The sequence below is a fragment of the Hipposideros armiger genome, unplaced genomic scaffold (assembly GCF_001890085.2).
Source record: "Hipposideros armiger isolate ML-2016 unplaced genomic scaffold, ASM189008v1 scaffold_126, whole genome shotgun sequence".
Classification (NCBI taxonomy): domain Eukaryota; kingdom Metazoa; phylum Chordata; class Mammalia; order Chiroptera; family Hipposideridae; genus Hipposideros; species Hipposideros armiger.
In genome coordinates, this window is record NW_017731476.1 from 2,282,756 (window position 1) to 2,306,620 (window position 23,865).

Consider the following 23,865-nt stretch of genomic DNA (forward strand, 5'->3'; position numbering starts at 1 on the left):
CACCCACCCAACCTACAGACACATCCCACTAGGCCAGGAAGCGTCCCCTTTGGACTCAGGGGAGGCCCATCTCCTGCTGCCCGTTGCACCTGCGAGACCACACAGACCCCTGGACAACAGGCAGACAGATAGGACATGACTAGTGATGTCACAAGGGCGCTGCCATCACATCAGGCAGGTTTACACGCGATAAAAACAAACAGCAGGACACAGAAACGTCAAATCCCAACAGAGTTTCTCTTGGGAACTGGCAAGCGGTGCTCCTGGTCCTGGGTGTCGGGGACAACTCACCTGGAACAGGATCTGTAAGGCGCCATGGAGGACGCACATCCGCCGTCCGAGGAAGACGAAGAAAGGCACCACGAGCTCTAGGAAGTGGTTGCTGAGCGTCTCGAAGCGGTGGACCCACCATGGGGAGCGGTGCAGGAAGTAGGCCACGGGGTTGGGCACCGGCTGCGTCTGTGGGACAGGGGAGGCCTGTCAGCTGTGCACCGAGCCTGACCCCACAGGGGACCCCAGAGAGGGGCACTTTGGGGGATGGGGGTGTCTGGGACTGTCCTGGTGGGAAATACACGGGGGAGGCTGGTGCCATGGCCCTTCCTCCAGCAGCTCACACGCTGCCATGATGTGAGTGGCCAGGACAGGGACGATGGGGCCCCAAGTCTAGGCCTTCTTGGGGTGCATGCCAGGTCCACCCTCCCCCTGCCTGGTTTCCTGTAATTCTGACACCGACCCCTTCAGGGGCCCCAAAGGCCCTGGTTACATGGGAGCTCAAATGCTGGGGGAGAGCTTGTGGTCAGAGCCCTGAGCGGCACTGGGCCCCGGAGAGCCCAGGAGGAGGGCAGGTTACCAGGGGAGAGAACGGGACGGTCGGAGCCTGTCTCAGGCCAAAGCTCACATGTGCTCGATTTCCGCTCAGAGGCCGGTGAAGGCTGGGAAAATGGCGTCCCGGCCCCAAGTGTGTGTTCCCGGGAACACGTGTTCAGAGTGGGCGAGTGCGGTGTGTCCCCGGAGGCCCACGTGTTGACTCAGCCGTGGTGTTGGCCACCCCAGGGCCCACCTGACAGGCCCTGGCCCCCCCACCGTGCCATCTGTAGCTGAGACTGGGAGCAGGCCACATACAAGGTCACACGGACATCCACATTCAGAGGGGCCAACTGCTGACACTGTGTGGGGCTGGGTGCGTTCCCACCCACACAGGGCTGGACATGCCTCGAACTGGGCTCCCTGCCCTGTCAGGGAGGCCCCAGTATGACATCCAGCAGTCGGTGAAGGGCACGGGTGTCACTATGCACAGGGGCGCCTCCACGCTGACGGGACACCGGGCATTGGCAGCCACAGACCCCGGGGCCGGGCTTGATGTGCTCCCTCGAACATGAACCGGCTCTCTTTCCCGTCTGTGGAGGGCGCTGTGATTCGTGAAGGGCATGGCACCTACTGTGCCCACCTCCCTTCCCCTCCCCTCCCCAAGGCCTGGGCCTCGAGCCTCCTCATGTGGTCAAGCGAACAGGGGACAGAGGTTCTCCATGCACAAGCACCCCGCAGACACAGAATGTCACGTGGGCAATGACGGCTACCGTTACGGAAAGGCTGGGCCAAACAGACAAATGGGTAATAGTGGCTGTGCCAGCATGGCTCCAATTTTGAAACTTAAAGATGTTTCTGGTAATGTTAAACAGACTTTTCCTTGTCACACATGGTTTAGATCCCAGAGGAAGGAAGTGCCTCCTGCAGCTGCCGCTGGAGTGCTGACCCCAGCCCCTTGTGACCTGCTCCCTGGCCCTACCTGCCCCCCAGCATTAGGCATGGCTGCAGCCTGGCTCTTCCCTCCGCCCGGGGCCTGCTCACTCTCAGACCTGCTGTGGACATGAGCACCTGTCCTGCTGGTCGCTTGTTGGGGAGGTGACTGCTGAATACGGGGAGAAGCTGGTCACAGCATGACAGCCCAGGTACCCTGAAGCGTGTACCCTTCCGGCCTGACATTCAGTCCAGGTGGTGGGAATGGACGACAGGCAGGGCAGGGAGGCACAAAAACTGCGCCCCCCTCCACCCCCAGCTGACTGGCCACCTCTCGGCTCAGAGGGGGCCGCTGGGGAAGGGTTGCGGCCCCATCTGGAAAAACGTTTTCCTGCTAGCTTTTCTTTTGAACACGATTTCCAACTTACAGAAAAGTTACAATAGAAAAAAAAAATCCCCGAATGCCCCAAATGATTCCATTCTACCACTGTCTTCCTCTCTCTCACCACAGGGGTGTCTCACCTGCCCCTACGTCCGTGCCAACCCAGTTCATCAGTCTCTTCGTTCACCTGCATTCTGAGCGGGTTTCTGTAGCTTTGAGGGAGAATAAGAAGGCATCGCCCTGTCTCTGCCCCAGGGGCTCCCAGCAACTAACCCTGTTCCCATTTGAGAATGTGGAGGGAGCGTCAGATGGAGAAGCAGGCCCCTCTGGGGAAGGGGTTACAGGGCCGTGGGGGACGAGACATGGGTGGGGGGCCAGCAGGACTGCTGGGGTGTCCCTGCTTATAGGCCCGCACGCATTTCTTGATGACGGGTTCGCCAGCTAATTCCTGAGCAGAAGGAACCCCCACCGCCCTCGAGTCGCAAGATATTCCGGTGGTTAGCAACAATTTCATTCAACAAAAAAGGCCATCAAAGTCAGTTCCAAATATTTCAGCTTTTCTTAAGACGGCATTTCTGGATACCGTGTGGATGTGCTTACATGTACGTGTGTGCGTGTGCATGTGTGTGCACGTGTGGCCCACGTGCCTATGGGCCCTGGACAGAAACGCGCACCAGGCCCCCAGCACCTGGGCAACAGCCGTGTTGACGGGGCCAGCATGACCACAAGGTGAGTTTGCCTGGCGCATGGGCTGGGACAGGCCCCCCCGCAGAGCCCGTCAGGAGAGGGGACCCTGTTACACAGGCTTGCTCTCTACTGGTAGCGCCTGGAGGGATGCCCAAACGGCAAGTGGTGACAGACAACCACAGCTTGTTTTCCCCAAGTCTTGACGAGCCCCTTGGTTACATTCTAGGGTACAGTTTCAGAAAACGGCCTGGCCGTGGGGCCAGCTCTCGGCGGAGCACCAGGAAGGAGCAGCACGCTGCTCGGTCCTGGTTTTGGCAGCGGGACAGCTGACCCTGCACACTTCTCAGCGCTGAAGGCCCTGCTTTTTTACCCACGGTCTCCGCCAGCTGGGGAAAGCGAGTTTTGACAAGACGGCTGCACCTGGTCTCCGGTGAGGAGAGGCTGCAGTGGGAGCCCCCTGCCAACCCGGGGTGCCCAGCGGGCTCCTGTCATCAACACAGCCTCCTCCGCCCACCTGCCAGACAGAAGGGGGGCTGAGGCCCCTCGGCTCTGCACCTCCCACCCTGTAAGCACAGGCGGGCATCGCTAAAGCAGGCAGGATGGTGTGACCATGCGTCCACAGCTACGTGAGCATCGTCACCGGTGCCAGGCTGAGCTGGCCCCGATCTACTTACCCGATTGGACACCCTGAGTTCTGTCCTTGGGGACATGGCTGTTCCAGGTTTCAGGCAGCAGAGGTGGGTCTGAGGACACCCCCCCTCACTCCCCCGGGCCCCACGTTGAAGAAGGCACTATGTTCCTAGGCTAAAGAGGCTGAATTTTATAAATCTATTATAGTTGAGAACTGGCCTGAGGGCAATCACCCACCTGAGGGTAGGGAGCTTTGCTGGCTTGGAGGTGGGGGTCCTGGGGCTGAGAGTGGCCTCAGCTGCCAGCCAGCAGGGAAATGCAGACTTGAGCACAAACGCCCATGACAGTCCTCCTCTCTCTTCCCCGCCAGCCCCATTTCCTGGAGACACCTGGAGGGCGGTGGGGGGCGGGCAGGGAGGTAGCCACGGGCAGGCTGGGGCCTGGGCCCAGAGCTGGTGGGCTGGAGGTGCGCACGGCCCACCTGCCACACTGCTTCTGGGCTTTGTCATGTCTCCCTGAGGTTCCTGCCAAGTCCCCCAGCCCCAGCACCCCGGTGTGAGCTGGGTGGTGGAAGCCCTCTCCCCAGTGTGGCAGGCACTTGGGCAGGGCTTCCTGGGCACCTGCTCAGAGACAGTGAGCACAGTGCACCACACATCGCCTGGACGCGGCCTTCCTGTTCACTGTCACCCACTGCTGCCCGCCCTAGGGGTCCCCTGGACAGGGTGTCCCTGTGTCCCTTGTCCTTTGGAGCGGGCTGGCTAAGGTGGACGGATGAGCACAAAGGACTCTGAACCAGTTGTGCAGAAAGTTCTCTTCTGCGGGTCCCTTTCTGAAGAGCCACGTGGGGTGGACCTGTGTCGGGGTGTCCTCGCTCTAGGCTCCTAGTCGGTGACAGGATGCTGATGTGAGAACAGGAGAGAGAAGTGTCTGTGGGGGAATAAGCCAACGATGCAGGGAGAGCACGCTTCCTATTGGCCTGTAGAGCAGAGCCACCCCTTGGGGTCACCACCAGCGGGTCACGTCTGGGCGTCCTGAAGCGCTGTCCCCTCTCCAGGAGGCATGGGGCCACTGTGTCCTGAGGGGGCTTCTCCGGGAGCCTGTGTGGAAGTTCCGTGTGCACCTCCCGGACAGGCAGCCCCTGCCTCTTGTACAGTGTGTATAAAAATGAGAAAAATAAACAGCGTTTGCTTGCTGCTTGCTCGGAGCAGGGGAGGGAAGCCAGGCCCTTTACCGAGTGATGCTGGGTGGGAGCGGGGCCCTCATGCTTCGCTGTCTGGGGAAGGGACATGACTGAGGAGCAGGGTGCAGGCAGCAGAGAGCAGGCTTCACAACAACCCGTTTCCAACAGAGACAGTCCGTGTCACTGAGTGGTGCCCACGACCCGGCAAACGGCACCTGACGTGGACCAAACGGTGGCTCCGTGTTCTCGCGACCACCACGGCCACCTCGGGCAGCGCTCCTTACTTCTCACTCAGGCTTAACTGCCCATCCTGTGGCTCAGGAGCAGGCACCTGGGGAAGGGCCTCGCCAGTTGGGGCTCCAGTGTTTTTTTCTTTCCTGAACGTAAACAGAATGTTTCTGTGGTTGGCGCTGACTTCTAGGAATCGCATCCTGGGGACAGGGGATGTTTCCCAGGCTGTGAGTCATTCTGTGTCTTCAGCGAAGCTCCAGGCAGGCGCAGCTTCTCAGGATGGGGCAGGGCCAGGAACAGGGGACCGCAGACTAAAGGGCGGCTACCAGCCAGAGCGTGGCCCCATGTGGCCTCTGGGTCGGTGCCTTGTCAGCAGGATCTCAGTCAGAGGACTTGGATGCCGGCTAAGGGCACACATCAGGTTTGAACAGGGGAAGGACATGACCCACGTTTAGTGAGCTGGGGCAGGTGCTTCGAGTTCGTGTCACTTCAGTTGTCTATGGCGTTCCTCAGCTGTCACAGGTGAGGTGCTGGGAAGGAGAACACGCTCCATGGAAGCGCTGATTAAACGGCGTGGGAGGCCACAGGAGCGCAGTGGGGGGAACCGGACAAGCAGCCACTCTCCGCTCCCAGGAGGGGTGGAGCCAAATCTGCAGGTGGAAGCCCCAAGGCGGGCCCCGCACCCTCAACCCATGCGGGGCTTCACTGCATCACACAAATGAGAACAAATACGGTGACTGTGACATTAGCCGACCCTACAGCATGGAAATCCTTGAAAGGAAGCCTCTATTTTCTGAGGGCCCTGCTCCCTGGGAAGAACCACGTTCTGGCTCCTCGTGTGGATTTATGAACTGCCAGGCAGCGGGCGTGTGCAGCTGGGGCCTGCTCTGTGTGCTGACCCCTAAAGACACTGCGCCCTGCTGGTCTGGCCGCACTGCCAGGAGGGTCCCCAGGCCTCCCTTCCCTCTCCTGCAAGCCCAGGACAGTTTTATTTCTGTTTGCACTGAGCTGGAAAAAAATGCCATGTCATAAAATCTGGTTGTAAACCGTGGAAGTGGCGACCGGAGCATCGCACCCCATAAAGCACGGGGGAGGGTGCCCGGTGCTGCCTGTGCCGGCGGCTGGGCCGCGCGCACCTACATGGCCACGTGGCCAGAGCCCAGCCCAGCCCAGGCGCCAGGGCCTGGCCAACCGAGACCCCCGTGACATTTTAAAATTAGTTCCCCTAAAAAGAGAAAATTTTCAATAAGGAAAACATGAAAAATATGAAGAGTGATGAAAACCGTTTAGGGATTTAGAAGGTAACAGATCTTTGGGGAGAACGACATCACTTCCTGTTGGGGGACAAGTTCTCTCCTCTAACACCTGTCCCTCAGTTAGAAGTTGTCCAAGAAGAACAGAAATGTTTTTTTCAGCCAGTTTCCCTATTTAGGGACTATAAATTATGTGTTTGGGGTTTTAATGAGAAAGGGAACACTTGTGATTCTTGTCTGAAAAATCAGTTTCTTAAACTCTCCAGCTCCATATGTCCCATTTTAACAGAAAACCTGTGGGTTGCATCCTCTCTCTGCTCCAGGACCTGGGGCCCCTCACAGAGCCAGGAGGTAAAGTGTCCATGGAACGCCCTCCACAGTCCGAGTTGTGGGTCTGATTTTCGGAGCGGGGTGCCTCCCTTGTATAGTGCAGGTGATGATGTGCGTGCTGGGGACACAGAGGTGTCTGTATGTTGGCTGCTCCCCGATGGGAGGGGAAGGGGACGTACCATAAACCTGTCAAGTGAGGGTCTTAGGGTAAAAAGGAAAGACCGACTGTGGGTTCTTACATGCAGCAGGTGGCTGCCCCCCGCCCTGGGGCAGGGCCCCAGTGTTGGAGCTGTGGGCTCCTCCCCATGAGGCCACAGCAGATACTGTGCTCACCTTGTGAGCATGAGCCTCCCCACGGCTGCTTCCCACCTCCCACCAAGGCGACTGGGAATGGAAAAAAGAACAAAACGAGTTATAAGTGTGGTGAGAAACAATAGTACACACAGGCCCGGCACAGCTGAACACTGTGAAGGAAAGTGGACATGTGCCGTCAGGGTCACCCATGGTGGTGACTTCCCAACAGCTGCCAGCTACTGTGCCCCTGACGGTGCTGACCCAGGACAGAGCTTGGGTCCCAGCGAGACGACGGCACAGCAGCAGCCTCAAAGTACTGAAACGAACCTGTCAACCTAGCTTTCTATAACCACCAAAAATCTCTTTCGAAACACAAGGGGAGAGAGGGACTTGGACACAGAAAAGCTGAAAGGACTCGTCACACCCACCAGCACAGCTGCACACAGGGACTGAAGAAAAATTGGGGTACATACATGGGGTGAAGAGCCCTGGGAATGGTGAGCATGCAGATAAATGTGTGAGGTCATTCTTCCAACTTAATAGAATGTCTTTAAAAGGTAATTTGTTTAAACAAAAATAGTAATATGGTATATAATTTATGGAAAAGTGAACATGACAATACTAGCAAAAAGGCCAGGAGGGAAAGTGGGAGAACATCATTGTCAAGTTCTTTTACTGTTTATGAAATAAGATAGTTCTTCACTTGAAGGCAAGCTGTGATGAATTAAAGATTTATGCTATAAACCCTAAAACAACTACAAAACAACAAAGAATTATAGCTAATAAGCCAAGAAGGGAAATAAAAAGTTGTCATAAAAAACATTCGACTGATCCAAAAGAAACAGAAAAAGATGAAAAAAGGAATAAAGACCGCAGCTTAACTTATCAAAGGTCACATTTGATGCAAATCATCAAAATACACAATTAAAAGGCAGAATCTGTCAAACTAGATAAAAAACAAGACCCCACTACATGCTGCCGATAAGAGATACACTTCAAATATGAGGACACATATGGGTTAAAAGTTGAAGCTTGTTGGTGGGAATGCAGATTGGTGCAGCACGAAGCAAGGCAGTGTGGCGGTTCTTCAAAAACATTAGAATAGAATTGCCATACGACCTAGGAGAGAGACCCTCTCCTGGGTATCTACCCCAAAAATCTGAAAACACTTATCCGTAAAGATATATGTGCTCCAATGTTCATTGTAACTTTATTTACAGTGGTCAAGACATGGAAACAACCAAAGTGTCCTTTGATAGATGTGGTACATATATACACAATGGCATACTATTCTGCCATAAGAAAAGATGAAATAGTGCCATTTGCGACAACATGGATGGATCTGGAGATTATTATGCTAAGTGAAATAAGTAAGACAGAAAAAGTTGAGAACTATATGATTTCACTGATACGTGGTATATAAAACTGAAAGCAACAAAGGAACAAGACAAACAAAGAAACAAAAACTCATAGACACAGACAATAGTTCAGTGGTTACCAGAGGGTAAGGGGGAGGGGGTGGTGGATGAGGGTAAAAGGGACCAAATATATGGTGATGGAAAGAGAAATGAATCTGGGTGGTGAGCACACAATGTGATATATAGATGATGTATTATAGAATTGTATACCTGAAACCTATGTAAATTTACTAACCATTGTTACCCCAATAAACTGTAATTTAAAAAAAAAGTGAAAGCTTGGAAAAATGCATACCATGTAGACACTAGTCAAAAGAAAGCTAGAGTCCTTATATGAATATCAGACAAAGAGACTTCAGAGCAAATAATATCATCAGGAATAAAAGGTAATTTCATTATGCTAAAGGGGTTAGTTCATCAGGAGGTTACAACACTCCAACATTTATGTACCTAATAACAGAGCTTCAAAATACACAAAGCAAAAATGGACAGAACTGCAAGTAGATAGAGACAAATCTACAATTCTAGTCCAAAATTTCAATCCCTCTCTCTCAATACTTAACGGGACAAATAGACAAAAAAATAAGTAAGGATACAGAAGACTCGAAAAACGCTATAAACCAACTTGAATTAATGAACATTTATAGAACACAACAGACATTCCTTTTTAGGCTCAAATGGAACACTCACTAAGATAGACTACATACTGGGCCACAAAACCAGTCTGAATAAATTTGAAAAGATTTAAGTCACATATTGTATACTCTCTGACAACAGAGGAATTAAATTAGACATCAATAACAGAAAGATGGCTGGAACGATCTCACTCAGCTGCACATTCTAACTGGCTTTCATGGGGTTTACATTCCAGTGTATATTATGTCACTTAATTGGCACACCCCTGGGTTTATCAATTTAAAGCGGGGAAAACAGAATTTGGACAGTGAGGTCTATAAAAAGCAGGGAGTGATTTGAACCTGGATTCAAGTTTGGGCGCTACCACTCTGGAGCTCGGAGGTAACAGCAATGGCCGCTGCTGACTGTGAGGTTACAACCCCACCTTTCATGGTCTTGGCCTTGGTCTGGTGGGGCTGGTCCTTTTGGGGTGTTCCCAGGGCGTGGGCACCACCAAAACCACCCTGCGGTCAGTCACCCAGCCAGGCCATGTCCCCCTGCAGGCCGGCACATTCCCCAGGCCCAGCACCACCCCTCCCCCACCCAGTCCCCAGTACACACATAAAACACCTTCTTCTTACAAAATCAATAAAACTGCCAGTGGACTAAGCAAATAAGCCACAACTCCCACTCTCCTGGAGGGAACTCAGTCACAACTTCTATCGAGCTATTTACAGCTTTCACGGTAACGTCAACCTTGATTCAAATTATTTCCAGATTGGTAGACTCCTGTATCTAAGGGTGCTCGGTGAGCCCCGTCCAATTACGGAACAAAAGAGCAGGTAACCCGGGTCCCAGGGTTGCAACTAAAAGTAGGACCCACTGGCCCCGGACACAAACAGAAGCCACCATGTGGGGGCAGGTCTGGAATGCAGGAGGAAGGCTCCGCTGCGCTTGTGTGTGGGGCTGGTGGGGCAGCCGGTTATGCCCAGGCACGGCTGCACCTGGGGCTCAGGGACTGTGAAGCATGCTGGTGACAGGCAGCTGGGCTGGGCCAGCACTCGCAGGCGGATCACTGCAGCTCACCCAGAGGGTCAGCCAGTGTTTAGTGAACAGCCCCCCTTGACAATGCCCAGTACAGGGAGGGCAGCTGGCTGCCTGGGAGGCGGGGAGGGCCCTGGGAGCCTCCCATTGGCCCTGCAGTCCTGGGCAGCTGGGCCTGTCCCTGGGACTCGGCCCTACTTGGTCGCCCCCATGAGTACCTTGGCATGGCTTCTGAGGTCACTGGAACCTGGGAAGGAGTGCCTGGTCTGGGCCTCAGTGTCAGTGGACCTAGAATGACCACAGCATTTGGAGGGATGAAAGGTATCCAGGGACAGGTTGCCACAGCAACCCCATCATGAGTTGAGAGATGCTGGAATGAGGGACCATTTTCTACGTTGACATATGTAAAGACGTATCCTAGGCAGGCAGTGACCTTCCTGATTCCAGGAAAAGAGAAAAAAGCTGCTCCTAGGAATGCCAGTGGGAGCTGCCCTCATACTCATACCAGTCCCCAGCGAGAGAGCAGTCACAGCAAGTGAGCTCTACGTGGCAGCTCCTCGCGCGGCCTGCCTCGCGTGGCCCACCTCACATGCACCCGGAGGGCTGTCGGGCAGGGAGCGCACCTAGTGACAACCCTCTTGTCAGGTCGTGCTCGAAGCTTTGGTTCCAGCATCAGGGCTCTGGGACGGATTCCAGAGGTGCCCTGTGAGTCAGCTGCTTCTCCTGTGGGCTTGTAGCTTAAAAACCCAACTGACGCAACACAAAGGCCTCTTTTATGTGCTGTGAGGCTGTGGGACTTTACAAATACTAGGAGTGGAAAGGGGTTTACATCCCTGGATTAAAGGTCAGTTCTGCGTGCAGGACTCTGGGAGCAAAACAACCATGTAAACTCATGTGAACTCATTCACGTACCCCTGGGGGGAGGGGGCGAAACAGAGGAAGAAGATCTGCACCATGTTGAGGCACAGAGGGACCCCAGGGTGGGGTGCAGGGGGGACCTGCCGAGGGTGGTGGGACCCAGCAAGGCGAGGACCCCTGACAGCTCAGAGACCAAAACCAGTGAGTCACCGAGCTGCAGGTTGAATGAAGGCTGTTTTATGCGCTTGAGGTCCAATACAAGGGGATTTAAGAAATACATTTGTTTAATCAAAGTATTCCCAAGTTAAAAAGTCGAAATTTGATTGATCTGAATAGAGAAGAGCCAGTTTGCAGCGAAGGGCATTTTCTTGCTGCTCCCAGTGGAGCGTTGCATATTTTAAAGGTAGCCGGATGAGACGTAAAACTGCTAGCAGGTAAGCGTTTTATTTTCCTTCCTTCCCTTTAGTGTCTGACAGCTGAGGCGTGCCCCTGGGTGTTTCCTGAGGATGGTCTGTCTTGCTGAGTGCTGGAGCAGGGCCCGGCAGCTTTGGGCAGAGGCCTGCAGAACCTTATCCCCCCCAGACGTGCTCAGTGATGCTGGCTTTGCGTGGCTGACAGTCTGGCCATCACCAGATCTGCAGGAACCACGCTCAGCGGTGGCGCGTGGCATGGAGGCTGCCTGCCTTTTCTCTCGCCATGACTGACAATTGGCACTCGAAGGCATCTGCCCAGAGTTTCTTCTGATTTGACAGGCTGAACTCACCAACACCCCCACCTCTCAGTTACAAGTAGAAACACAAGGGGCCAGCGTGGGCGCACGGGTCGTTCACACCAAGGCTGCGTTGCAGGTGAGGCCCCCCCACCTTTGCCCCAGGGGCACAGATAGCCTCAAAGGGATGAGTCACATAGTCTGTAGTCAATGAAGGTCGGGAATGGGGGGGGGCGCGGGTTAGGTCTGAGACCCTAAAGTGACATTATTCGGTGCCCTCACTTCAATCCCGCTTACAAAATGGGTGCTGACAAAAGATTCCGCTGAGGAAAGGCTTCTGCGGCCACAGAGTTAGGGGTTCTGTCTCTCCAAAGGTCCTGACCTTTGACCTGGGTGCCAGGACCTGAGCTCTCTGTGACAGCAGCACTGGGCAACCGGGGCCTCACAGCACCACCTGGCTCAGCCCTGAGTCCAATGTGATCATTGGCCATCGCAGTCCTGGTTCTCAATGAGCCTCCACTTGGCCTGACCTAGAACATCGATTCCAAGTGGCCCTCACACACATCGATGTCACAGTCTGCTGGCCCGTCCCTAGAACTTGGTTTACAAGCGGCCACATGCTCGCTGCCTGCCTGAGTCCTGAGCAGGGCTGTGGGGACGCAGAGCCCCACCCTGGTGTGTGCCAACTCCACCAATTTCTGAGGACACTCACCTAGCCCTGCCCTCCACCTGCCAAGGATCCATCTGTTGTCCTAACGCAGGAGGCCCGGGGCTGCCTCCATCCTGGCCCGAGAGCCGCACGCACAGCAGGGCATTCGCACCACAGGGACTGATGGGTGCTGCCTGTTCACCATGCTCTGACGCCCTTCAGGAGACACACCGGGGCAGTGTTGACCGGGTGGCCGAGGGGGCTCGCAGGAGGGCCCAGGACGGAGCAGAGGACCCTGGCGCAGCCGGTGAGGTGCACACCCCCTCCTGCAGAGCCGGAAACACACCCTCTCTTGCGCTTTGCAGAGAGGTGGCTCTAGGATCAAGGGAGGGCCTCGTGGGACCCTGGGAAGGTGGGGAGGACACTCCCAGGCATGTTAGGTGGGACGTGGGGTGATCTCGGGACCCTAAAGATAAAGCCTGACTTCCCATAAACACAGCACACAGGCAACACCCCGGCCCTGGGCTGCGTAACAGATGACACAGCCCGGAACACACACAGGTACAGTAGTAGTGAGAGGGTGTTAGCCCAGGATTAAGGCGACATCCAGCAGCAAACACACTCAGGACCAAAAGTCACAGTGGGCGTGTGATTGTCTGTAGCCGCCTTTCAGAAGACGAGAAGATAAAAACCACTTTCCCCATATTCGGTTTGAGCTGTAAGGAACACGGAAGAAAACACCCAGTGTGACAGGTGGCGCTCTAGGCGTGTCAAGGTTTGCGCTGCCAATAGGAGCGACAGGAGCCCAACGTGAGAAAGGACACCCGACAGGCATATGCTCTGGACGCGGGAGGAGCCGACATTGCTGAGAAGACGAATGATGTTTCCATGCCAAAGGCCCTCAGATTAATTCACAGGGAAATGCAACCCCAGTCCCCCCACAAACAGGACCAGCAGTCAGGGGGTCAGGAAGGTCTGGAGGAGCTCACACCTGGGGGGAACGTGCCCAAAGCCCCAGGCTGAGGCGGCCTTCGGGGTCCCAACACAGGACTGGCATGCCTGCCCCCCAGGGAGGTGGGACACACCTGCGCCCATGTCTGCCGTGGCTGGGGGCTGGGTACAGGGCAGAGCAGCCCCCCACTCAGTACCCGCCCTGCGGGTAGGAAGGGTCAGGTCAGACTCCAGGGAGAGCACCTGGCCTGATGTCCAGGGCCTGGGCAGGACGGTGGCCAGCAGCAGAGGGACCCAGTGCCCACAACCAGAATGAACCCCGGGACCCACAACCACACTGGCCGGATGCCCTATTCTGCCAGCCCCAGGGCGAGGGACACTCTGCCTCCCAGGGAAGGGAAGCAGGGGGGGGGCGTCCGAAAGCGCTGACGTCTGCATCACAAAATTACCACATCACCGAGCTGCTCACCTCGTAGTGGAAGTCCATGCAGGTGAGGTCCTGCCAGCACTGGTCCCCCCGGATCTTGATCAGGCCCTGCCAAGGCAAGACAGACAGGAGGCAACATGAACCACTTCCCCAAACAAGGATCCCTGGGGACAGGAGAACCGTTGCCAGGGGCAGAACCTGCACTGAAGGGAACTTGAAGGGACCGACGGATTAAAAAAAAAAAACTTTTATTGGGGAACGGTGTATTTTTCCAGGACTCATCAGCTCCAAGTCAAGTAGTTGTTTCAATCTAGTTGTGGAGGGCACAGCTCAGTGGCCCATGTGGGGATCGAACCGGCAACCTTGGTGTTATGAGCACTGCGCTCTAACCAACTGAGCTAACCGGCCACCCTGGGAGTGACGGATTTTATCTTAGGCCTGAAGTGACAAAAAAGGAAAGATTTAAACCAAGCTTCACAAAGGTACGTTCGGGGCTTTCATGACGATAAGTCAGCAAATGCAACATGTAAAAAGAAACACTGGTTTCCTTGTGATAAAGTCAGTTCCTTCTGCACTTTCTTTAAAACTCAGTTTTTAGACTGTAAGCATCAACACAGTAATGCAATTGTGAGGCTTTAAAAATGGACCAATTTGCAAAGCTACACGCGTACAACCTTACTTATATGTATATAGAGGAGGATACATGAAAGGGACATCAAAATTGCTACGATGATGTACCATTCAGCAACTCATGGGGGCTGGACAAAAACTTCTTGCAATGGTCGCTACCATTTCACAGCACCCAGAAAAACCCTGGTGCTCAGGCCTGAGAGTGTCTCTAGAGAGATAGATGCTTAGCTGCCTGGTCTACTGGGAAAGTGGCTGCAGAGAGAGGGGCTCTGCCTAACAACCTGTGGGTGAGCTTCTAGGTGCAGGCCGGCTGCCCGGGCACAGTTGACTTCCCCGAAACCCTGCGCAGCTTCTAGGATGCAGTGGAATGTCCACAGCATGGCTGGTCTGCAGTCACAGGGAGGACGGTCCGCTAACATGCCTGTCAGATGCGCCCCAACCCCGTCCACATTCTCTCCACGCGATTCCTTTAAACCAACTGTTCTACCAGGAATAAAAACATTGCTTGTGAGTCACTTCCAATCTGTCTCTTACATAATAGCTGGGTGAGAAGGAACTGCATTGATAAACAACCCTGGAACGCAGCTCAGTTTTCTCTTCTGTAGCTACGGCTATGTCAGTTCCATCCATCTATGTACCCACCCACCCATCCATGCACCCACCATCCATCCATCCACCCACTGTGCACCCACCATCCACCCATCCATCCATCCATCCATCCATCCATCCATCCACCCACCCACCCAGGCTGTCCAGGGTAGTCTTCCTCACTGAAGTCAACTGATCATGAACTTCATCCACCTCTGCGAAACAGCCTTGCTGCCACATTGGGATCAGTGTTTGGTTGACTAAGTGGGGGCAGTGGCCCAGCCAGGTTGACATATTAAACTGACCTTTCTGCATGGGAAAGACTTTGGGGAAGCGGAGGGCTCTGAGCCAGAGATGGGACAATGTGAGCTGATGGGTCCTCTCGTGGCCATGTGTCCAGAATGGAGGATGTGTCTGGTTCCAGACACATCCAGAACATACAGCCCACAGGATGAGCCAAGGAATTGGAACAGGTGTGTGGTGGGGAGCAGCCAAGACCTGTGCCCCTGGTGGGTGGCACAGACACAGTGATACCCAGAGGAGCAGGGAGGAGAACTGTGGAGTGACACGTGGAGGCCACATGGCTTCTACAGTAACATCGAATGACAGAGCTCCTCAGTGAGCCCGGGCTGGATGGAGCTAAACACGCACCAAACAGTGGTTTACAAATGCACCCCAAAGGGACCGCAGTACTCAAATTTCTGAGCACCATGAAGACCCACGAAGCCACTTCCTGCTTCAGCAGCCACCTCTGGCCCTATCACACCCTGGTAGGGCCAAACCCACTGGGCCCTCAGCCGTACCTGCTGCCCCCAACACCATGGAGCTGTGGCACCGACGTGGAGCTGTGCTCCAAGCATACAGAATCTTAAAGGTATCACTTGGAAAAGTCAAGTCACGTCTTTCTGGGAACTGGGTTTGCTTTGATCACAAAGTGCCAGAGAGACAACGTCCAGCGTAAACTTGGCCGTCCACACATTCACATTTGTGTGAAAAACAGTGCTCCAGAAAAGCCAAACAGGATGACCCAGATCTGAGCGAGCTCATCCTGCCAATGGGAGATGCGTTGGTTTCTGATGAAAATGTGCCCCTCGTTCATCTGCAGAAAACCTCAGCCACACAGCCACGCGGGACTCCCCCATGAGCGCGGCCCCACTGCCTGCATCCCTTCAGACTACGAGAGCGGTACTCTTTGGAGATTCAAACCAGGCGCAGAAGTAAAAAACAAAATAATTAAAATGTCATTCAAATTCTAAGCTGATATGAGACACTTAAAAATCTGAGACATTCTTTTGGGAGCAGAGGATAATTATATTCCTCCCATCTACTGATTTCTCCCTACAATGCAGATGTCAGATTTTCCACGGATTTTTTTTTTCCTTCCAGAGTAAGTGTCAAAGGAACAAAGCCTTCTTTGAGCCTTTTTCAGCCCAAAATTAATTCTGAAAAAATGGCACAGACAGGCCAGAAACAGGCCAGACCCAAAGAGAGCTGAGTGACCCACAGCTGTCCATAGAATGCCTGCTCTCTGCTTGGGAATGGGTGAGTGCCAGGGTGCTGGAACATTCTGGGGCAACTGAGGCCTGCAGCCTGGCGAGATATGATGGCCATGAACGCCATGGGAGCGGGGGCACTTGTACACCGTGGAGAGCTGTCTGCAGTGCCTCATCTTGAACATACACCACTTTTTTCCTCTGGGAGCTGAGCTGGGGCCATGGGATCCCATGAGCTCCTTGAGCAGGTAGCGGGGGACCTATGTCTCAGCGCACGTGGTGACCGCTGCACTTGTAGTTCACTGTTTAGCATTCCACGTTACGATAGCAAGCACGATGACCCACCTGTCTCCACATCTGAAGGGCCCCAGTCAACCCAGTGTTGCCACCTGGCCCTGTTACATTCCAGCATCAGTTTGGTGGTGTCAGCACTTTTTGACCCCAAGGTGTGATGCAATATTGGGTTGTCGGAAAAGTCATGACGCATTTTTGCAACGAAAAACATAGAAAAAATACGTCATGACTTTTCCGACAACCCAATAGAAATGTACCGTGTGAATCCACCAACGGCTAGCATATGAGCCTACACTAAGTCCCAGTCAGTTACGGGACATCATGTGGGCTGAAAATGATCACCAACGTCATTTTTCTGTGGAGTTTTATTTTGCCCTCACCCTAAATCTTGGATTTGAACATTGCTATGGCGATGCCTGCCTGTGACCGGTTTTGAAGCAGGGCTGCCCAGGGTGGGTGGAAGGAACTGTCACAGGTCCTTGGAGGTATTTAGGATTTGAAACCTTGCTAGGCCACGGGGAATAGCTGTCTCCGTCATGGGTGGTTCCGAGACAAGCGGCTGGAGATAGAGGCACAAAGAGGGTGCTGAACAGCCAAGCCTGGGAGCCTGCACTAGTCGGGGGGCTGCAGCTGAGGGCCAGAGGTCAGAGCGCTGCAGACATGCGTTCCCAGAAATTCCCATGCCGCCCCCGGGCAGGAGTTCGAGGTTTGGCCGCCCGGGCGCTCCCGCAGGAAGGAAGAAAGCCCCTTTCTTCAGCGCTGCCCACGCTAATGCAATAAAACAAATTAGGATAATTGCTCTTCTTGTAGAGTGGGGATCCCAGGATGGGACAGGCTCGTCAAGGAAATGACAGTGACATCCGTTTGATTTGGGTCTTCGTGGGGCACGCTGCATTCCGACATTTATTTCATTCCATGTAATACAATTTTACTGGAGGCAGTCCGACTCCAAGGAAGAGCCCCCGACTTCATAGGGTCATTTTTCCCTTGGTGACTGAGTTCCTCGCTCTCCTTCGCTAACTTTTCAGTGCTTCTATGGAACGGAGTGTCTCTGGGACATGCGAGGGTGGGGCCATGCTAACAATGAAACAGCTCTTAGAGTTGCTCTCCTTCTCCCCCTCCAAGTAGTCCCTGGGCCTCCACAGGGGAAGAGCAGAGATCCGACTCGCTGAGACTCGCTGAGCTCCCTGGCCAGAGCCTCATCTTGGCCGGGAAACTTCATGGGAAGCATCAGACAGATGCCTGAGCCTCAGAGTGGGAGACGCAGAGCCAATGGCCAGCCTGAGGTCCAGGTGTGGCCTGGGCACTGCAGCAGCTAGCAGCTGTGCTCCCAGGCACACTCGGGTGGGCATATGCTCACTGCCACTCTGCCAGCAGGTGTCACAGTCTCACCGAGTCCCAACAAAAAAAACGTGCGCAGGGCTGGCTTCCGGCTGTGTCCCAACATGGCTCCTGTCGAGAAGGTCAGCGGTCTGCAGAGCTGCTCTTGCGCCCTCTGGGGTGAGGGTGAAGGGTGCGCAAGGACTGGGTGACCCCGAGGCTCTCCAAACATCAGTGATGACCGACTTTGTCATTATCCCCAAGGTGTGTGGAGTCTATGGGGCTGCACCTCACAGTGATCACTGTGTGTGAAAAGCAAACTCATGATCGTCTCTTAGGTCTGAGGGCTGAGCTTCAGTTTACATAAAACAAAACATACACATCTCAAGTGTTCGGTTCAACGCATTCGGACGACTGTATACAATCAGGTATCTAGCACTTAAAATGGGATACGGATTTTCATCCTATGGAACCCTCTCATCCTGGGACCCCTTTCCAAACAATTCCATGCCCCTCTCGCCAGGAAGTCATGTGGCCAGGTCCAGCTCTGCCTGCTCTGGGGTCTCACACAGACTGACTTGGGCACCAGGTGCTCTGGCTCTGGGTGTGGGCTGGTCGTGCTCAGCAGGCTTTGGGGTTCGTCCATGCGGCTGCATCAGGAGTCAGTTCCCTTCCACAGCTGAGTGTGGTCCCCAGTGTGAATCTATCCCAGTTCACCCATCCTGCTGATGGGCGTTTGGTTGTTTCCCTGGGTCTGGCAGTAACGAACAGGGCTGCCGTAGGTGGGTATGGCCAGTTTACACCCCACTAGTGATGAACCCCACTAGGAATTCCAGTTACCTGCACACTTACCAGCATGGGAGGCCGACAGTATTTTAGATTTGGCTCTTAGCATGAGTTAAAAGCTGTCTCAGCGATTTTCATCAACTCGTCTCCATTCTTCTATCTTCATTTGTGAAGTCCATTCAAGCCCTCTGTCCTATTATTGATTGGGATTTGCACATTCAGGATAGTAATTTTTGGGTGGACCTTTGCACTGCAAATATTTTCCCCCCTCTCTGGCTTGCCTATTTTTATTTATTTTTTTTTATAGCTGAGCCATCCTGCCACCTGTTGGCAGCTTAGCGGCTGCTCAGCTCGGGCTGACTCGAACCGCTGTTGCTCAGAGCTCAAACTCTTGAGTGAGCTCTTAACCAACTGAGCTACTCGGCCGGCCCTTGGCTTGCCTATTAATCTTTCTTTTTTTTTAGCTGAGCCATCCTGCTACCTGTTGGCAGCTCAGCGGCTGCTCAGCTTGGGCTGGACTCGAACCGCTGTTGCTCAGAGCTCANCATCCTGCTACCTGTTGGCAGCTCAGCGGCTGCTCAGCTTGGGCTGGACTCGAACCGCTGTTGCTCAGAGCTCAAACTCTTGAGTGAGCTCTTAATATTAATCTTTCTTAATGGTGTCTTTTGATGACAGAAAATTTTAATATCAATGAAGTACAATTTATCCATAGGTTTTCTTTAATGGTTAGTGCTTTTTTGTGCCCTGTCCAAGAGATCTTTGTCTACCCCCAGGTAATTGTCTGTGTTATCTTCGAAAAACTTTATGATTCTGGCTTTTATGTTTGTAAAAAATATAGTACTTTCCTTGCCCCATTGTTTTGACTTAGTGCCTCGGTTGAAAATCAATTGACTGTATCTGTGTGGGTCTGTTTTGGGGAGATATTCTTTTATATTTTCTTCTAAGAACTTTATAGTTTTGCTTTTACATTTAGGTCCATGATCTATTTCAAATTAGAGTTTGATGAAATTGCAGTCATTTATCTATACAGATATCCAATGATTTCAGTACTATTTATAAAAAACATGACTTTCCTTCTTCCACTCATTTCACTTGGTACCTTGGCTGAATATCCATCGACAGTAGAGACTGGGTCTGTTTCTGGACTTTTCCGCTGATCTTTTTTTTAGCTCAGATCAATACCACACTTTAGTTGTAAAATCAGGAAGTATAAGTCCTCCAGCTTTGTTCTCCCTTTTCAAGATTCTCTGTATTTCCATGTAAATTTTAGAATCAATGTGGCAATGTCTCCAAAAAAGCCCGCTGGGAGTTTGATAGGAATTGCCTTAAATCTCTATAAATTTGGGTAAAATAGATGTGGTACATGTAAGATGGACACCCACGGACATGGCATAGCTCTCCATTTATGTAGGTCTTTTAAATTCATCTCAGCAATATTTTGCAGTTCTAATGTACACGTTTTGGACCTCCTTAGATTATGAGGTATTTGAGGGCTTTTGATGCAGTTGTAGAATGTATTTTCAGTTTTATTTTCTAATGATTATTTTATATGAAGTAGTTCTTTTTCACATTGACCTTATATCCTGCAATCTTGTGAAACTCATATACTCATTTAAGTAGCTGCTTTTCGGTTTCCCTGGGTTTTCTACACATACAATCATATCTATGAATACCAGTTTCATTTCCCCCGCCCCCCCCATCCCCCAGGCTTGATGGTTTCCATTTCTTTTTCTTGTCTTATTGCTCTAAGACTTCCAGGACAATGTGGAAGAGCAGAACTGGGAATGGACATCTGGGGCAGGTTTCTAACCGCACGTGAAAGCTTCATTCTCTCACCGTGAAGACGGGTGTGAGCTGAGGTTTCACAGATGCCTTTGTCAAGTTGAGGAAGTTCCTGTCTAAGACTGTCATGAGTGGGTGCTGAATTGCATCACATTTTTTTTTTTTTTTTTTTTGCATTTGTGGAGATGACAGACTGGTTCTTCATTTTTATTCTGTTACTATAGTGAATTGCATTAATTGATTTTCAAATGTTAAAACCACCTCACATTCCCGAGATAAACCAAGCCTTGTTTTTAATTGCCGGGTTTGAGTTGCCCATAATTTGCAAAGGGTTTCTGTGCCTTTACTCATAGGGGATACTGGTTTCTCTTTTCCTTTTCCTGATATCCTCATCAGGTTTTGGCATCACTGTTACACTGGTCATATAAAACAATTTGGGATGTGTTCCCTCCTCCGTGATTTTCCGAAAGAGTCTGTGTAGGATTGCTATTATTTCCTCCTTCCACGTTTGATAGATTTCCCTGGTGAAGCCATCTGGGCCCACACGTCTCTTTCTGGACTGGTTTTTTATTACAACTTCAACTTATTTAACAGGTATGGAGCCTCTTAGATTTCCTGTTTCTTTTTTGTCGGTTTTGGTAAGCTGCATTTGTCAAGGAATTTGTCCATTTCATCTCAATTGTTGAATTTATTGGCCTCAAGCTTTCATAATATCCCAGGCGACTCTTTAGGGCAGGATCTCGGATGCAATTGCCAGTGATTCAAGGAGAATGTTTTCTTATGGTGCCCTTCAATCACAGCCTCGCTGCAGCTCCGGGCTCTGCTGAATTCTGGCCTGAAAATGCTAAGCCCTCTGGGCCTATATTTTCCGCATGTCAGATATGGCTTTTTTTTTTTTCTGGTGTTAACAAGACGGTAGGACAGTTTGCACACAAGGAGTGTCAGAAGGCCCCATGGTGGGTGCTGCAGCCTGGTGTGGGCACAGGGCTGTGAGACGCACAGGTGTTCAGGGGGCGAGGCTTCTGCTGATTAATGACTAGGGACCTGAAGCCACACCAAAAATGCACCAGCATCTTCTCACCGCTTTCTGCAGCCTGCAAGTCACCTGGGGGCCACGGCAACAAAACATATGAACAGGAATGTTGATCCTCATGTCAGCTTCTGAGAGGCCCTCGCTTGTGCCTGGATTCTCCAGGTCCTTATCCTCTGTTCCTCCTCTTATGTTGTGTAGATTGCAAAACTGGAATCTATGGACAGTAACCTCACAGGGTGACCGATCCTACATTCCTCACTGGGCAGGTCTTGGCGGGTAGTCGTGCCCCAAGCATATAACTTTTTTTTTGGGGGGGGGCACAATGTGTTTTTCCAGGACCCATCAGCTCCAAGTCAAGTAGTTGTTTCAATCTAGTTGTGAAGGGTGTAAGGATGGAACCAGCAACCTTGGTGTTATGAGCATTGCGCTCAAACCAACTGAGCTAACTGGCCTCCCCTGTTCCTCCTTTTATGTTGTGTGGATTTCTACGGAAAGTAACCTCACAGGGTGACCTGCCTACATTCCTCACTGGGCAGGTCTTGGCGGGTAGTCATGCCCTAAGCATATGACTTTTTAGTAAAAGTTTTATCTTTGCCTTAAGCAAACCCTGTCCGTTGTTTCTGTGCATCTAGGTCTCATACCTTTGAAATGAGCAACCACCCTCAAGAAAGCACAGAGTCTCATTAACTATCCTGTAATCCAAGCCCGTCTTGCTTTCTCCCACCCTCATGTAATCTTTCTAATTTCAAATGCATAAAAGAAACTGTGAAACTGTCATTCTCCAGAACTCCCCAGCAACTGTCGTCAGTTTGGCTCAAATAGACTCTTATAAAAGTTCTCTCCAGGTTTGGACGTTTCTTATGTCGACAGGTGCACCCCTCCACTTACTTCATGTAAACACAACCTGCTCCAGCATAGCAAATATTCAACTCGGATGAAAACGGCTGGTTTTAGCTGTGAGTTTGCTCAATAAGAATTTAGGGTACCGAATTCTTAACTCTTCAAAGGTGAAGCAGTAATGAAAACACTATCAGGAGGGATGTAATACAAGGTGTTGGAGGAACTACGGAAAGCATCTGCAGAAACACGAAAGCCATGTTGACACACTAAGTGCAACGGAAGCAGCCGCAGTGAAGAGACACATCCAGGGAAGTGGAATTCGTCAGCAATCGGGTTCCTGACACCCACGCTCCCTATTCTGATGACTCTGAAGAGGGTTTGGGCACATATTTTTACCGGCTGTTGTTCAGGTTTGCACGTTCTCTGCAAGGTAATGCTTATGCCCAAGGAGGTTCCTACAGGGAGAGGGAGACGCAGCAAAGAACCCTGCCCAGCTGAGCCGCCAAAACCCACAGCTCGGTGCTTGTGCCCCCAGATGGGAGCCGGCCGGAGGGGGTGAGGGCTGGAAGGAGGGGGTGCAGAAGATTCAGGTCTTTGGTTTCTCAATTCTCGGGGGTTCCAACTGAAACCTCCCCTTGGTGCTGTCCATGCCTGAGAATTCCCAGCAACAGCGGCACTGGCTCAATTCCCAGACTTTTAGCCCTTGGGGGACCCACACCCTCAGCACGCACAGTTCATCAGCCCGCCACAGGACAACGTGATCAAGGACAGCTTTGGCTCCAAAGTGCCGTGTGGAAAACCCATCATCTGCCCCTGCACAAGGAGCACGGGGAGGGCATCACCAGCAAAGGGCGCCTGGCTTTGGGGCCAGGCGTTTGAAATACACTGGGGTGAAAACGCTGGCTGGTACGAACTCAGTCATACACACACACACATATATTCTGTCCTGACAAAAACTGAGATGGAGAATGAAGTGGAAACCTTTTTTTTTTTTAAAGCATTTAAGCACAGTGATTGGACACCATGCCATGTACCATGTCTGCACGTGAAAGAGATGCTACACTCTGATATGACTGACATCTATGCATTTAGAGCAGAAAATGGAGTTGGAAATCAGAGAGACGTTCCGGTGCTCTTCCAAAGAAACATCTAGTGTGTGTTTTTCCCATTTCAGGGGGAAGGCACAGGTACATGTGTTGAACAGACCTGTGTCTTGGGGGTCACCTGGGCCCATAAAGGCACTCCTTGCCACCCCAGAAACTTGAGCGAGGGAGACAGGGAGCTGGGAGCTGCTCCACCTTCTCGCGTGAGGAATGTGGTGACTCCCTGCTGCTTACAGCTTCAGGATTTGCTGTAACTCGGAGCCCACAGGAGGCTGGCTGGGAGCTGCACAGAGGAGGCTGAGGTGGACAGATGCTGTTCAGCTCCAATCGAATCACGTCCACAGTGGGGTGACCACCCTGCCCCCACCAGGCCCACGTGGTGACAGTTTGGGGCTGTCTCGTCACCTCTATGTCAGAGGACACCAATAACAAGAAGGGAGGAACTAAGGGACATCCCACCCCGCACAGCCCAGGTCCACTGTCAGCACAGAAAGCTGGGTGGGAAGCCGTGTCCCGTGGGCCTGTCTGTCTCAAGCTGCAGCCTCTGGCCGAGCGGATGGTCTTTCCAGGGCTTGAAGGCACATGGTTTTTATCTGGCGCC

At 52.4% G+C, this 23,865-nt stretch overlaps 1 protein-coding gene across 1 annotated transcript in view; it reads right to left on the reverse strand.

Moving 5' to 3' along the window:
- Positions 1-23,865, reverse strand: part of LMF1 (lipase maturation factor 1) — a 108,038-nt gene that overhangs the window by 18,512 nt on the left and 65,661 nt on the right. The window contains exons 5-6 of the mRNA XM_019648660.1: positions 13,438-13,503; positions 292-459 (exon numbers count right to left, since the gene is read on the reverse strand). Coding sequence (XP_019504205.1) covers positions 292-459; positions 13,438-13,503 — 234 coding nt within the window. The remainder of the gene's footprint in view (positions 1-291; positions 460-13,437; positions 13,504-23,865) is intronic.